General features: G+C 48.7%; 2 protein-coding genes across 4 annotated transcripts in view; one reads left to right on the top strand and one right to left on the bottom strand.

Annotated features, from left to right (window-relative positions):
- The first annotated feature begins 528 nt into the window (after window positions 1-528).
- On the top strand, window positions 529-3822 carry LOC139345751 (zinc finger protein 771-like). The gene is made up of 2 exons (XM_070984556.1): window positions 529-822; window positions 1926-3822. The coding sequence occupies exons 1-2, from the start codon at window positions 624-626 to the stop codon at window positions 2567-2569; spliced, it is 843 nt and encodes a 280-aa protein (XP_070840657.1). The 5' UTR covers window positions 529-623; the 3' UTR covers window positions 2570-3822.
- A 5034-nt stretch (window positions 3823-8856) lies between these two features.
- LOC139345712 (semaphorin-6D-like) overlaps window positions 8857-16932 on the bottom strand; it is a 49454-nt gene continuing 41378 nt past the window's right edge. For 2 of the 3 annotated variants that reach the window (XM_070984503.1, XM_070984505.1), the window contains exons 19-21: window positions 14715-14965; window positions 13320-13451; window positions 8857-11840 (exon numbers count right to left, since the gene is read on the bottom strand). In XM_070984503.1, coding sequence (XP_070840604.1) covers window positions 10482-11840; window positions 13320-13451; window positions 14715-14965 — 1742 coding nt within the window. In that variant the 3' untranslated portion in view covers window positions 8857-10481. The remainder of the gene's footprint in view (window positions 11841-13319; window positions 13452-14714; window positions 14966-16932) is intronic. The other variant, XM_070984504.1, reaches the window with a different exon arrangement.

Raw genomic sequence — 16932 nt, 5'->3', positions numbered from 1 at the left:
TCCTGTAACTTTTTAAAGCTTAAATTCTGCTTTTAGACCTGGTCCTGGCACAAAGAGTCGATAAAGACTGATGTGATTAGATTTTGCTCGCCCAGCCTGACAAACCACAGACACCTTCCACATCAGTGACAGGACAGATTCAAAACAGTCAAACTGACCTCACACTGCATCTCTGACCTGCTCAACATACAAAGTCACACACGTGTCTGGCGGTTTCTGAATCCAGCGTGCATCAGCTGAAAACACATTTTTAAACTTAAACTGTTTTGTTTTTTTAAACTATGAGTTTCTCTGCCCAGCTGAGCTCCTGGAGTTCAGAAATGTAGATTTTCTTTTGGGGTTTTTTGATATTTTATTCAGTTTTTCTGTGGTTTTATAACTGATTTTGTCTGCAGTGTTGCTGTATTTTGTTTCCCGTGTTATTTTGTGCGACTTCACCACCGTGTGTTTAGACATCCTCTCCAGCAGGCGGCGCTGAGTCCACAGCTCAGCCCCTGAAACGCCTACTGAGCATGCGTACACACAAACCCGGAAGTGGAGCTAATAAACAACCGACCACGACGCCTCGGAGAGCGAGTTCCTCCCGTTTTTCTCCGCGCTCGGTCTCTCAGTCTTCCGCCGAAATGTCGAAAATCGACATGCTGAGGCTTCTGATCAACCAGCGGCTCACCGCGGCCGCAGAGGAGATCTTCGGGGTGTTCGGAAGAACCATCGCGGAGTACGAGGAGGAGATCTCCCGCTCCAAGCTGGAGATCGACCGCCAGCGCCGGCTGCTGGACCTCTCCACGAAGCCGCAGATATCCGTGCAGGTGAACAGCTCAGGTGAGACACCGAGTCAGGACCCGGAAGAAGCAGGTCTCTGCCGGTTTAACGCGTTTCCAGCGCAGCTCCTCACGTGACACCGAGACCAGACTCCACGAAACTCACACAGAGAGAAATCAGTAAGAAAGTTGTGTCGTACAGCGGCAGAAACAGGTGGTTCCACCCATCAGACACACCTGTGCTGAGCGAGGGCTGCTGCCTCCTCTCTTTACTCTGCCGGTATGTCAGGAAACTACACGTGCGTGCAGGCGTCACTCATGATCAGGTTACACATCACGACACATTGATCAATACACGATCGATCGATCAATCTGCCAAGTGTCAAAGGAATTCTGTCTGATTGAAAACTTGATTTAAATATTAACATTAAAGTTCACTTAACCTGATATGAAGTGTTTCAAAACATCCTCAGCAGTTTTGTTTTCAGATGACGTCACGTCTGGTCTGACCTGCAGATGGAGGGCAGGAAGTGATTTTCTGCACAGGAAGTGCTATAACACACTATAACATGCCGATGTTTCGCATCGTTCGTGGTTATTTAGATCGATCAAACCGAGAAAGCCGAGGAGCTTTTAGAGGACCACACGTTGTTCTTGAGGGCGAAACAGGCAAGAAATTGAGCAAAAAAACGAAAACCGAAACGATCCACGTCGTTAGTGGCGGTTCACCGGACCTGTTGTGGTTCCTCTCGTCCACGGCTGCCCGGGAAGAGACGGAGGACACAACCTGCAGTCGTCATGAGGCTGCAGCGTCTGAGGCTGACGGAGACCCTGATCGTGCTAAACCTTAAACATGCTAAGCTTCACCAGTTAGCATTTAGCTCAAAGCTCAGAGCCGCTAACATGTACCTTCATGTTTCAGTGTCAGCGCGCCTCATGAAAATAACCGACTTATGTACAAAGAGATGGAATATTCCAGCAAACTCTAAAAACCGTCAAAGTAAAACCTCGATAACGCTGAAATCAGCGCGTGAACGACAGGAACGCGACATTACTGCGTCTTGTCATCAAAGATTCTGCTTTCCAACATTTGAAGCTTTCCTTGTAAAAATGCAGCCAGCCGTTTTGAAACGTGTCCCGCCTCTTCTTTGTTGTGATTGGCAGCTCTCTCTGAGCAGCAGGAGTGGAGCTCCAGTCTGGACCTGAACCAGGTGAAGTCTCCTCACATCAAAGAGGAGGAGGAGGAGGAGCCGCCTCAGACGACGGAGCAGAACAACGTCCAGTTTGTGCTGTTCCAGAGCGGCGACGCGAGAAACAAGCAGGACGACGACCACATGACCTCCTCGCTCTCAACGCTGCCGCGCCGAGACCTGCAGGACTTGGAGCCGGACCACCATGCGGGCACCTCGGTCCAGCACACCTGCTCGGACCTCGACGAGGACGGCCGCGACGCTTCGGATCCGGCTTCAGGTAACGAGCAGCTGGACTCTGTGGAGCTGGAGGCGCCGCTGTCCGAGGTGGTGGACTCCTACATCTGCACCATCTGCGGCCGCGCGTTCGCTCAGCGAGGCCACTGGGCCAAACACGTGCAGGTGCACCGCAAGGTCGAGACCAAGGCCGACAAGTCGTACACGTGCGACATCTGCGGGAAGAGACTGACGCGCTTCGACGGCTATCAGAAACACTTGAGGATTCACACGGGCGAAAAGCCGTACTGCTGCGACGAGTGCGGCCGCAGATTCAGCGACAACTCCAATTACAAACGGCACATTCGCACCCACGCCGGACAGAAGAGCCAGCAGAGCTGAGGCGGCGCGAGGGCTGTCCGAGGAGGCGGCACGTTTCCGCCGTGAAAGCAGAGGAGGAGTAACGGCGCTCTGCATCAACATGTCATGGCGGATAGATCCACGAACGGGAAAGTGTGACGGGAAATCGTGGATTTTGATGGAATATGGCTGAAACTGCAAAAACCTGGATGCAGTTTGTAGAAATCAGGCTTTTTGCTGCCGTTCGAAGCTTTTTTTCACAGCGTCTCAGCTGATTGAACGAGGACAAAAAGTTTCGCTAACACACGACACGCTGACGGCAAAATGTGTTTAAATAGTAAAACGCAGATTTGAATTAGAATGAAACAGGAAATGAAAGATTTCATCAGGTCCTGCACGGACGTGCAGTGGACATGGACCAAGACATGCGAGAAGAGACAAATGTCGTATTTTTCTATTTATCTGCTGTGTTTTAACAGACACTCGCTCACTGGACGACGTGATGCTGCAGTTTACAGACCTGCCAGATGTTATTTTTCTACGTTACTGCCCGCCAAACAGCGCCGACGCCTGTAGCACAAAGACAGAACGGCTGCGTCCCGTCCAGAAACATGGCTGCCGGCACAGTCAGCAGGAAACCAGCGTCACTGTAACGAGACGGAGGAATAAAGTCACACGATGGAAAGCTCGGTGTCATTTTCCTCCCATTGACTCAAACGGTTTGATTGAGTTTTAGGTCACAAATGTTTTTATCTCAATAATCTGAATCATATTTTAGTCATTAGTCATCATTTTGGTGAAATTTGTTCATAATTGGTCCATTTGAAGAACGTTATTATGAAACTTTAGATAAAGCAGCTGACGGCCCTTCAAAATAACATTCAAATGTCGCCTGACAGAAAATCAGGATCTAAATAGAATCTGAATTTGAAAGTTTGTGATTTTAAATCTGTCTGGAAAATGTACGAGATCATTTTAATGATTCTTTGCAGGTTTCTTATATTTATATTTATTTATATTTACATTGAAAACTGTCAATGCCAATAAAAAAGAGATGAAGTCTCGATCAGTGCGGTCGACTGCTTGCACTGCTTACTTCACACCAGCAGGTGGCAGCATAACACTTTATTTAAAAGAGCTTCTCGGTGATGAAGGCCTCTTAAACCCCGTAAGGACTTCAGAAGCTCCTGAACAGCCCAGACCCCCTTCAAGACTCTCAATCCCTAAAACGTTGGAGCGCCAAAGTCTGCACAGCTGAATTCTCACCTGAGAAATGTGAAGTGAATTTGGTAGTGAAAGAAAGTAAAAGAAAAACAAAAAAAAAACAGTAGCTGTTGGTGATGTTGAGTCGAACACAGACCTGTGGTGGTGTCGAAGGGGCTTACAGGTGAGCTGCAGGTGCTGAAGGACGGTCTCCATGTTACGTCCTCCTCCACGAGCCCAACGACCGAACGCAGGCCTGGCTTTTATGGTGAACGAGTGATAGATCAGTCCCGGCTCGGTTTGGCCCCGATCGAGCTGAAAAACTGCTGACCTGCTTGGAGAGGAGGCGTCTGGCATTGCAGAGCGCGGAAATGCAGCCAGAGACTCAGCGAGCCAGCAGCAGCATGAAGAAGTTAAAGTCTGGCACGGACTCGTTTGGCCACGTCCTGGTTTTATTCTGGCCGCTGCTGTGCATGTTGTGGCTCATTTGGTCATTAATATGCACGTATCGCTGATGCTGGCGGCGTGTGTGTGAGATGCATAAGCTTGTTAGATGCTGGTTTTGTGTGGGAGCGGTGGGCGGATGTCACGCGCCCACGTTCGGCTGGAGTGCACCGGCAGCTTGAGCGGCGATGCCGTGTGTGTTTAAAAAGAAATGAGCTGTTTGTTTTGGTGCTAACTCTCACTCGCTCCATGCTGTTTGTTTGTTGCATCAGCTCCAACGCTGCCTACATTTGGTGTGGATATTAAAAAAATGTGGTTATTTAAAGGCAAATTTACTTTGGCTCCCATGTGTGGTGCACATGGGAGCCAAAGTAAATCTCATAACAGCAAACTTAAAAAAAATCACCCTCCAAAAGATGAAAACACAAACTGAACATTATCCTGATAAAACCTTCCTGCCCACGAGAGACGGTTTGATCAGACTGAGGAGATGGATCTCCAGACTTGTTTTTGCCTCTCAGGGCTGAAGGATCCACTTCAGGAAGTACTCGTCTCCTGAAACTCTTGGGACGCCCATAAGGATCCCAGAGACGCTTTAAGGCCTCCTGAGGACAGATGCGTAAAACTCTTGTTCATGATTAAATCTGTGCGCTCAGACGCTGAAATATGCAGACACATTGTTCTCAGCAGTCTGAACCTTAAACCAGGAGTCCTGAAACAAGAGATAACACACATTGAGGACACTTTAATACTTTCTCAAGGACATTTGGACGTCCATCAAGAACTACCGTTCCCTTGAAATTTCTTTAAATCACCTGGGACTCCCAAAGCGTCCTGCAGACCCCCTTCAGGAGCCCTTGAACCCACCCAAAGACTAATGTTTTGTCAGAGACTCCCATAGCACCATCAGTGTTCCCTTTACGCAGATTTAAATGTCCTGAAGATCTCTGAAACAAACCTCTGAAACAGTTTTAAGACTGAGCATCTCCAGGAGTCTTGGAAGGGGTTTCAGTCCCGTTCAGGAATCCTGAAACAACTCTGACGCTCGTGGATCCCAAAAAACATCCTGGACTCTTTGAAATCCTTCAGGCTCCATGATCTGCTGACACCGACTGCATCACCATATCCTGGAGCCTTCGACCGGACTCCATCTCAAGAAGGACCAACGTGAGTATGACTCTGCTGCTCTTTACTCTGTTTTTACTCACACCTTCAAAATAAGAGTCCACAGAAGCCAGTCAGCTCTGGTAATATTCCACAGTAGCCTTTATTTACACCGTCATCCACACTGTTCATTAATAGCAGTAAGTTCAACATAACATGTTTTAATACATTGTCGTTCTGGCGAGGCCCACCGGGTGGCGCTGTGAGTCCGTCATCGGCGTGTGACAGCGTCTTTGTTCTCCAGCTGAATCCCAGAGAGCACGTTTAGAGGACGGGAACAGAGAACCACGAAATGAGCAAACAAATGTATTCTGAAGGTTACAGGAGCAGCGTCATAGGAAGCCTTCAGAAACGAGCCGGCGAGTTTGTGCCATCAGAGACGACTTTCAGGCCTTCAGACAGTTTCCGTCTGAAACAGATGGAGGCTCCTGACCCTCGTTTGTCTTTTTAGAGTATGAATGGATGCAGATGGTCTCGTTTTCCTCATGAAACCGGACCACGCTGACATTTCACTGTCAAACAGGACGACCGACACGTTCACTGTAGAGACGCTCGTTCTTATCTCTAACTGGTTGTGCTGGGAGGGCTTATGGAACCATTTCAAGGACCATACAGGTCCGTTTTTTTCTTGAGCCATTCAAGTCGAAGTTGCCTTCCCTTCACATCGCCGCTGACCGTTTTCAGAGCTGAGTATTTTGACTGGATACCTGAGTTTCTGATGACGGCGTCATACTGTGGCTGAAATCTGACAAAAGAAGCAGAGATTCTTAAATGTGGAACAAAGACAGCAGTCGTACCTGAACGCTGCCTGAAATCGGCCTGAAGGAAGAACATTTCTGCAGGGTGACAGGTTCGACCAACGGCGCCAGTTTTTGGTGTTTCCCCGCCTTACAGCACAGAGCATGATTTGATGGTTCACCATCATTCATCGATTATCTGTACCTGCATTCCTTTTTGTTTTCCCATAAGTCACTGAATCGTTCAGCCAATGAAATGTCAGAAATCTGTCGTCACCTGTTCCCAGGTGAAACGCTTCTTCAGTCCAAAGATTTTCAGTTTACAGGAAAATCAAACCGTCAATCAATCAATCATGATGGTTGATTTTCCGTCAGCTGACTCGTTTCAGTACTGAACGTCCAATCAGCAGCTGCTTTCTCTCATGACAGCCATCGATTTCCCTTCAGAGGTCAGAGTTCACCTTTGTTTCCATCGTGAAGGACTGGCGTCTAACCTCAGAGCTGCTCAGCGGTGACGTTCAGGACATGCAGCGTATGTTTAACGTGGTAAAACCAGCAGAGGAAGAGCAGACTGATGGGAGGTGACTGCCGCGCTGCTCGGACCCACAATTCAAACGCTGTTTCTTTGAGAAACCATCAAACCTGCTGAGCAGGTCAGGTTTGCCGCCCTCGTGTGAACGCGAGCCGTTAATTTCGACTTTGATTCGTGCAGGCAGCTTCTTCCCGGTGACCAGAGCAACACTGATCTCTTCTAACTATCAAACAGCTCCAGTCGAGAGAGATTCAGGTCGAGGATGATGAGGATGATGTAACCTCTTCAAACACAAACCGGGACACGGATCCCTCTTAACGTGGAGCAGGAATCAATATCAGACTGCTGCTTTTTCCTCCCTTATTAAATCTGAACAAAACACTCAGTTTGGTCAGGAAAAGCCTGACGCGCCCCCCCCCCCCACCCACCCACCCCCCCAGCGCCGTCGGACTCAGAGTTGCATCATTTGGTGCAGAGGCTGCTCGGCCGTCTCCGGCTGACGCTGCTGCAGCATCACTGCCGCTTCCTTGTTGCTTAATCTGCGCCGGGAGTTTGAGTCCGGCCGGGAAGAAGTCTGCTGATGTCTGTCTGCTTTCAAACACGACACCAACTGACTGCCGTCTGCTGATTTCTGTGGCCTGAAACTCATTTTTCTGTTTGGATAATTCAGGATAAACCTGTTTGGTCACATGACTCACAGCTTCCTCATTGGTTGAAGGTGTTTTAATGTCATTAAACAAAGAGTGAAAGTTCAGACTTTGGAAACGGTTTTAAACCTCGCTGCACTTACTAGCTGCTCCTCAGGCTTTTGACCACATCTCATGGTCTTCCTCAGCAGATGGATTCGGCAGAGTTGCCATAGAGACGAGGACTACTGACAGTGGACATCAGGCTGAAAGCTCTGACAGCAGCAGGTGAGTACACCTTGATTTTTTCCTTCTTTTTGTCAAATCAAAGTCTTTTCTTGACATTTCTGCAGACCATCAGGCTGCAGACTGATTACCTTCCTTCCAGAGAAGGTGCATCAAATAGTGCTCCATCATCTTCACTCTGGAGTCAGTGTGTGCTGAACGCCGCACAGCGTGAGAAGGCTGAATGTGGCGCTAACAGTCCGACCGTACGAGACAGCCTGTACTTTTGAAGTGTGCGGCGTGTTGGCAGCCTTTGCAGCTGTGCAGGGCTTTGCTTGATGTGGCTGTTGGTCTAAAAATAAGATGTTTCCCTTTTACCGTTTTTCATTGTGCAGAAAAAACCACGTTCGATGTTCAGTGTGAGCGTCAGCATCCCGTCGTGAGCAGGAGGTCGGTGAGGGTCCAAGTGCTGCTCAGCCTCCACCTTCAGGTCTCACATCATCACATTCAAACTGTCCTGCTCTATTCTTTCTGTTCATTCAGTCAAAGCTGTGTGTGCATTCTCAGATGTCGGAGCCTCCCTGAACTCACCATAAGGGCTCCTTGAACGTTTGCTGCCGTTCACTGGTGTTGTGAGACAGGACAGACGTTTTCTGACTGCTGGACGTCTGTCTTGTCTTTTTATCACCCGCCTCATCTGGTCGACTGTCTTTCATTGAAACCTGAATCGTATGTTTTGGAACGTGGTCAGCAGTGATATAAAGTGCGGCTCGTTATAGATTCGCGTTGATCTTCCAGACATTTCGGAATCATTTCCCATCGTCTCTCGTTTCCGTGCAGCTCGTCGTTTTATCTGCAGGTTTCTTCTCCTGCTGCTGGTTGTGTCGCTCGTCTCCACTGCTGCCTGTGTATGGTACTGTTAACCTTTGACCTTTGCACTTGTTTGGTTCCTCTTTTGTCAGCTTCAGGCTGAGTGCCCGCACAGAAGCAGCAGCCACCGAATGGAAAGTGTTGTTGACCGCTGACCAGCGTTGGGAGGTAAAGTTAAACAGGAAGCAGCAGATTTCTTCACAGCTGAGTATTTTTAGACCATCTGTGAAGAAACACTCCCACAGACTGCAGCCAGACTCGCTCGCACTGAAAACTCTGCAGCAGCGACTGCAAGCGGCTCAAAAACCCACAATCACCCAAATTACCACGAAAGTAAACGTACAACATGTTCTTACTGTTCCGCTGTGGCGTCCAGCCGTGCAGACGCGTCTGGTTCTCTTTGTCCACGGAGACGCTGAAGAGACAGTCCCTCCACATCTAAAACTCGGACGAATGAGACCAGACCTCCGTGCAGGGTTAGACGCCACCAGCGCAGCGGTTCCCGAACAGTTTTAGACCACAACATCGTTTATTAGTAGAATTTATTTTAACACAACAAATAACACTGCTGAACATGAGTGAACATGAATCTGAAGTCGAACATGCCTGTTTGGAGGTCGTCCAGTCGTTTTTAGCTCCAGGCTCGTGACCTTAGCCTCCATGATAACTTCCATGTTTATTGCTTATTTTTTCTCGTCTTTGTTTGAAGTTACAATATCAAAGTGAAATTAATGAAAATTTGGTAAAATGTGCAGTAAAAACAACAGAAACCAGCGACTTTGGGAACCACTGCAGTCGAGGTACCTTGATTCTACCTGTGCGCTGCCTCTGCACCTGCTGACCAACCAGAGAGCTCAGCAGGAGACGAGGAAACATCTTTGATCCCTCAAATTTCTTAATGAATACCCTGAAATTAACATTACAGCTTCACTTCTTTGACACCCATCTAAACATATTTTACAGATGCCGGTTCAGAAAAACGAGCAGCTCTGAGGCTTTACGGCTTTTCATTGATTCAGACGGATGCAAGAGGGAGAAAGGAGGAGGCACATTGAGTCACTTGAGGGCAATTATTAATTCAAGAGAATCAATTAAAGAATTTGAACATACAAATTACTGAATTGAAGGAGTATTAAGTGCATTGAGTGCATGAATTTGTAATTTGAGGGAATAATTGAACAGAAATCCTCGGTCGAACGCCTGCTGGGCTCCGTACAAAACACAGCCGCTGCTCCATTAATGCTTTGCTTGTTTTTCAGATACCAATATGGTATAAAAAGCCTTGGTCTGGTTTGTATTTACTGTCGGGGGGAAAGAGAGCTCTGGATTTTCACATTTCACACGCCTCTTTCTCCTCACTTTCCTCAAAGTGCTGCTGATGTGTTGGTGTAGAAAAATCTCTTCGACGTCCCGTCATCTTAACAAAAACCTCATTATAGTTTGTTGGAGTGAAGCCTCTCTCGGTTCCATTCTCCGGACCCCGTTCAGAGGGACGCAGACTTCCAGAGGAGAGGAATTAGCCTCTGGGCGTCTCTGACATTATTTGATTTTTCCTGTGGAGAGAAATGCCATCGTTTGACTCAGAGTCCTGCAGAAAGACTCCCAGCGGCCTCAGACCGAGTTCAGATCTGCAGCTTTCTGAATCTTTGCAAATGCAATCCAGGCCTTGTGCCAAGGTGCAACGACCAGGGACGTTAGATCAAAGCGCTCGTAAGAAAACTGCTTTAATCAAGGACTTTTCAGGCCACCTCGAGCCTTTGGGACTCCTTTGAATCATTCACATCTTTCGCCTGGTTGTGGAATGTTTCTCAGTCTCGTCTGAGCCGGTTTTGATCTGTCGTGAGGGGAGAGGCGCCACCGGCAGCCCCGCCCGCCCGGAGAAATGAGTCAGAGATCTTGTTTGTTTGCCGATCCTCGGAGTTTCTGTCTGCATGGCTCTTTTCAGGGTCTGCTCTGCGTGCGAAGCAGCAGCAAAATAACCACGACTGAAGGGCTGCGATGAGGAGTGATGGAGACAAAAAGCTCTGAAGTCTCTTTTGTGTCTTTTGGTCCCATCAGTGCTCTCACTGTCAGTTCTCACAAGCCCTGCAGACATTTCGGGTGCTTGAGGACAGCAGCAGCCATGTTGGAACGGCGCACTTCCTCCTATAGTCTCAGTAGTCGTATTTTCCCGCCTCTGCCGCTGGCGATGTCGCTGTGTTTGGAAGGAACAGTGGTTTTGGCGGGACTTGGGGTTTCAGCGATGCCGTCCTCCTGACGATCGCCGCTCGTTGCACATGTGGCCCTTCGCTGTAGCTGTGCTGCCGCGTCAAGCACGAGCTGGCGATCGACGGCCGCTGGCTCTCGCTGCTGGTGTTTGTGTTCACGTTAGCTGCGCCGTTGGCGCCTGGGGGGCCGTTGCTGCTGCTGTTGGTGTTCATCCTGGCTAGAAAGTGTGTGTGTTGCACCCCCCGTTGGTTGAAGCTGTGGTGGCGTGGCACGGCGCCGCCCCCGCTGCCCATCTTGATGAGGGAGTGGCGCTGGGAATGGTGGCGTGCCACTGAGACGCCGCTTCCTCCGGGTCTCTCCGGAATCACCTGCTGCTGGAGCGGGGTTGAGGAGGAGGAGGAGGAGGAAGAAGGGATGGAGGTGGAGGAGGTGGGGTTGTTGGACGAGGAGGAGGAGGAAGAAGAGGACGTGGCGGAGGATGAGGTGGAGTTTTGAGTAGGTACGTCCAGGCGCTTGGGGAGGCCATCCCTCGGCAGCGTGGAGGTGCTGTAATACGAAGTGGATTCCGTCTCAGGGATTTGCTGCTGGTGATGGTGACCGCCGCCGCCGCCGCTGCTGTTGTTGTTATGGTGGTTGCTATGGTGATGGCTATGGTTGTAGTGGTGGGTGCGGGTTTGGCCGTGGTGATTATGATGGTGGTGGTGATGATGATTATGTCCTCCAGAGGAAGATGAGGAGGACCCTGGGAACAGGGAGGACGAGGAGGTGGAGGTGAGGACCTTGATGCCTCCGGTCCCCGACGCGCTGACCTCGTGGATGTGTTTGAGCAGCTCGTCCAGCGCCGACACGTCCACCACTGTTTGGGGAAGGGACTGCTGGGAGTGGTGGTGATGGGGGACTCCTCCGCCTCCGCCTCCGCCTCCGCCTCCGCCTCCGCCTCCTCCTGCTGCTGCTGCTGCTGCCACCGCTCGCTCATCGTTTGAGATCTTCCTCTCCTCAGGGAGGTGCAGCGAAGTCGACGAAGCGCCCGCTCCGTGGGCCGCTCCGTTGCTGAAGCTGTTGCTGTGGTGATGAGAGAAGGGAAACACCTGCTGGGTCAAAGAGTTCCCAACAACCGCCATGAAGCCCAGACTGGATCCAGAGCAGCTGGGCCCAGACTGGGGGTTGTTGTCCTTGGCGTTGTTGCAGTTCTGGTTCTTCTCGTACTGACGGTGCCTCAGGGCCTTCATGTTCTTGATGGGAAGCTCCGGGGTGGAGTCAGGCGTGGGCAGGCCGGACAGCTCTCCATCACCCTGAGACAGAGACTGTACAGAGGTTAGACCAAAGGTTTTCAGGTATTTCAAGTCAAAGAGGTCATCATATTAAACGACTCGGATTAGCATCTCCAGGTGCTAATTGTGAGGAAAGCTGCAGGTCACGTTTGAGCTTTGTGATTGGTCACTTTCAGGTCTCGCCACCATATTTCTAATTACTGAGGAAGACGAACTGCAGCAGCCCTCCATCTGCTAGCTGGACAGATCAATTCAGGAAATTCAGAGACAAACAGGACAAATTCAAGTGTCCTTTTTTGTGTGACCAACAGCCCAAAACCCAAAGATTCTCAATGAACAGTGAGATGAAACAGAAACACAACAAGTCCTCACATTTAAGAATCGAAACGAAAAGAAATGTTCAAATACATGTCAATAATTATTGATATATTTCCCAATTAAAGGAACAGTGTGTAGAATCTCTTGGCAGGAATGATATATAATATTCATAGTTGTGTTTCATTAGTGTTTAATCACCTGAACATAAGAATTGTTGTGTTTTTGTTAGCTTAGAAAAAGCTTCCTGATAGTCCACCATGTTCCTACAGTAGCCCAGAGAGGACAAACTGAACACTGACTCCACAGAGACACTTCGATGTCTTCAGTGGCCATCGTACTTTCTCCAAATGAGGGGTGAGACGAGGTGTATTCGGTTCTGCAGCCTCACCACTAGATGGCACTAAATCCTCTGAAGTTTCTGAACTGAACGGATTTGTAACGTTTTTTACTTTGATTTCCAGATGTGGAATTCTTTTGGTCGTGACCTTCATGGTAATGTTGCTCATCAGTTAGCTAACGACGGCTCTACGTTTTCTCAGCTGTAGAACTTCTGCTTTCCTTCGCACACCTGACCTCACGCTGTGTGCTGCGTCGGACTTTCAGCAGTTTGCAGAGGAGACGACAAATACTTGAAAATAAAAGTGATTTCGACCGTAACAACGAAATGTACGGCCTTCTGTAGAAGCTGCATTTCTTCAGCTGTTTGTTATTTGCAGGTGTTCAGTATCACCTGATGTTTGACTGCAGCTGAGCTCGAGCTGTCCCTCTGGTTTCTTTGGTGGTGGTCTGGACCAGGACCCTGAGTGTTTGTGGTTGATTTTCCAGGTGGATAAAATGGTTCTTTCTGCCTGCTCAGTCTACAGTATATGTAGCTTAGCTTCTATGCTAACTCCTGTCTGTACCTCTGCAGGTTGACCTGAACTATCCCTTTAAAATACCCTGAATCATATTTAATCTCAAAGCTGATATGAAGTGAGTGAAACTCTGGATTATAACAGAAATCAAAGCATTCCACGTCTTTTTGAGACCCTGTTGATTTCAAAGGAAAACTCCACTGATGTTTGGGACTGCTGAAGCTTAAATGTTGTCTCTGTCTTGATGAAACTCAGAGGACAGAGGACACTCAGCGTCTCTTTGATGTTAACCCAAAGAATGAAACAGCAGGCGGCCTCGAACGCTGCTGAGCTGTCCTACCTGGGACAGGCTGAGCTCGGGGTCTCCCAGCGGCAGGCCCTGGTGTCCGGGGGTGTGAAGGTGAGGCTCCGACCGGCCGTTGGGGATAAAGGAGCTGTACATCTTTGGGGTGGACATGTCCAGTTTGTCCTCCTGAAGGCAGACAAAGCAGAAGAAGAGGAGGAATAAGAGCACCGGTCGTTTGTCTTTGCTTTCTCCGCCTGACGATAAATTCAGAGAAGAAGAATCAATAAAACCACAAAATAACCTGAGCTGTGAGGAGTTTCAGGATCATACCACCAGTACAACTCGTATAAATTCACCACAGGGGTCAAAGGTCAGCGGGACACCAGCAGCACATTCAGAGGACTGCTGTTAACGCTGAATATTCACACTGCTGCTCCACATTCTGCTGATTATGTCGCAGCTTCTCGGCTCGTTCGACGAAACCTGACGAGTCTGCTGAAAACCCGGGAGACCGAACGTCTGCAAGAGCGTCACTATGGGCGGAGCTCTCTAATGACACGAGGAACCTGATTGGCGTTGTCCTCCAGCTCTACACCTTTGCCTTCAGATACTCAGATGAAAGCACCTTCAGCTTGACGTCATCTCGATTAGGAAAGCCCGGCCGTGTGACGCCGTGGCGGCCTGTCATTGGCTCACCACAGAAACTTAACAAACTCATAATTAAATATAAAGATGTTGCTCTTGTGTTTCTGTGCTGGTGCTCATTAAAAGATTTAGTTCTTGTCATGAATAGATGGTTTGTTTTCGTCTGCTGCTCCTCCTCCTCCTCCTCCTCCTCCTCGCTAACCACAGACTGAGGCTTTGGTCAGTCATCAGTCGTGAGGAAAGATCGTATTTCCACCATTTGTTACTAAATTTTCTCACTTTAAATTGAATCTTTCATTTTATTTTTGTATCTGCTTTGTGTGGCTGCGTGTTTATGCTGAGCTTTGTTTACAGACTGTTTCCTGTTCATTAAAACAAACAAAATGGATGAGGAGTCGCTGAAACCTGCTCAGCGTTGACAGCTATCAGTCCCACAATGCAATGCTGCAGGTGGAAATGACCCACTGTGATCAGACAGCTGATTCAACTCTTCCAAGTCCTTTTCATGATGAACCTAAAGATTGAACCAATAAGCAGAAAGCGTCAAACTTTGCCGTCACGCTGCCTCGTTGTCTTCACCTGTGACACCTGTTAGCGTCTCTGTCGTCTCAGCTGAGACAAAGTGAGACTGAGTTCATCAAATATTCAATCTGCCAACTTCACTTTTGCTAAAACTCCTTCCTGTTTTTCATTAAAGTAAATATTTGCTGCTTCTCAGCGAGTGTTTATCGTAGGCGGTTGTTCAAATAAGCAGCAGCTCCTCCGTCACCCCGTCAGAGATCACTTCTCCATGCGTCCACCCACCTTCGGCTGTCCGTCCAGCAGTCCGTTCAGCTTGGCGAGGGATCGCAGCGATAAGGCGTGAGGCAGCGACGCCTCGGGGTCTTTTCCCAGCCTCCTCGCCCGCTGAGCGGCGCTGCGGCTGCAGTAACACGACACCAGGAAGCCCGACAAGATGGCGCCCAGGAAGAAGGCCACCAGCACGCAGGCGATCAGCAGGGTGTAGTGGACATTAGCACCGGCGCGCTGGTCCATCTCCGGAAGACGACGGACACCTGGAGGACAAAGGAGGACAGAAGGAGCGATCAGAAATGAGTCTTCAAGGATGAAACAGGTGTAGTTTTAGAGTATTCTGTGTACAGATGGTGCTGCTGAGTACTACGACAAACAACGGTTCAATCAAACGGTGAACTCCACCTGAAAGAGGAGGAGGAGGAGGAGGAGGAGGAGGAGGAGGAGGAGGAGGGCAGAGGGAGGAGGAGGTGAGAGACAAGAAGAAAGGAAAGGAGAGACAGAGACGAAGATTGAACCTAATGAGAAAGAGGTGGTTCACAGGTGAGAAAACAGGAGGATGGAGGAGGTGAAGGAGGTGAGATACAAGAAGGAAGAGGAGGAGGAGAAGAAAGAAAGAGGAAGAGTGCATTTGAGAGAGGACAAAAGGATGGAGGGATGAGAGCAGGAGGAGGAGGAGGAAAGGAGAAAAGATGGAGGGATGAAGGAGAAGAGATGAAAGAGAAAGAGTTTATTGTTCGTCTCGTCAGGTTCAGATAGAACATCAAAGCCTTCCGAAATAATGAGTCATCAGTCTGCACACACACACACACACACACACACACACACACACACACACACACACACACACAGGCAGATTAATGCTGCAGTAATCAATACTTACATACACACACGCTGCCTGTGTGTCACACTTCCATGTGTGTTTATGTGTGTACTTGTACACAGACTGTGTACTGTTTGTGTTTATTTCACAGTTCATGTAGGTCAGGATGTGTCTACGCACAGATTTATCTACAGGTCGTCTGCACATGACGTCACGTCACTCTTGCTGTACGAGCTGCAGATGGAGGGCAGGAAGTGGTTTTCTGCGTCGGAAACACTTTGACAAACGCTGATGGTTTACGTTGTTTACGGTCGCTCAGATCGATCAAGAAACCACAAGGAGCTTTTGTCAAGTACCAGAAAACGTTGTTCATAATGGTGAAAAATCAAGAAAAAAACGTTGTTAACCATCAGGGCCGGCAGGAGCTGAGTCAGCGGAAATGCTGCAACGCTCCTGTTTTAAATCTGTGGTGACAGATTTAAAGTGACAGCTGCCAGCAACACGACTAACACTTCAGATTTAGATTTGAAGTATTTAGTGTATATTCTTACCACATGCATTTATTTTCAGCATTGTAGATGTTTTTAATATCATATTTTATCTATTTAAGCAGTATTTCTGTATTTTCATGTATATTTGTAAGAAATATTACAGTAGTGTTGTATGTGTTTATTGCGTCTTTAACATTATTTTATGCTTTCATTTTACGTATTTTTGGATGTATTTTTAATACGTTAGTACATACAGTAGCCTACTGGGTGTCCCTCAGGAGCTGGAGGAGACCAAACACAGAGCTCAGACAGAGACAAGACTGGACTGACGTCCATCAGGAGACGCAGACTCGAGTATTTAACTCGAGTTTGTGTTTGAGGGTGATGATTCGTATGTCGGTGCTGCGTTCACGCTCAGAGAAGAAGACGTGATCGTGACCACTGATGCGATAACGAACGCTCAGTGTTTCCATCTGGTGGTCGTCAGGTGAACTGCAGCGGAGGCTCGCCGGCTCCCCTCGTTCTTTAGGTCGTCTGTGTTTTCTGTGACGAAGACGCCGTCAGCCTGTGATGAAGCACTCTACCGGATGGGAGCTGCGACTTTCAGGTAGCTTTGTTTGCTTTTTATCCTGAAGGCTTGATTGAGCACCGCAGGAGCTCTTTTCATTAGCGCGTCCTGCTTCACATTCGCAGCCACGCGCTCACACCTGGCAGCCTCCCAGAGCCCAGAGTGACGGCTTGATTTACCTGCCGACACTCGCGCTGCATTTTTACACATTTTACAGCTGGCTTTGCTGACAGCAGGAGGAAACCTTCTGGGAGCATTTTATAAGGCTTCCCTTCAAACTTTATTTCTTCGGGTACAGTGAAAGTCTTTGTTGGCTGCTGATTGATTATTTCTATAAAAGCGACGGTG

The sequence above is a fragment of the Chaetodon trifascialis genome, chromosome 17, assembly GCF_039877785.1.
Source record: "Chaetodon trifascialis isolate fChaTrf1 chromosome 17, fChaTrf1.hap1, whole genome shotgun sequence".
Taxonomy (NCBI): Eukaryota; Metazoa; Chordata; class Actinopteri; order Chaetodontiformes; family Chaetodontidae; genus Chaetodon; species Chaetodon trifascialis.
The sequence above is the reverse complement of the archived record's forward strand: the minus strand, read 5'-3'. Positions and strand labels throughout refer to the sequence as shown.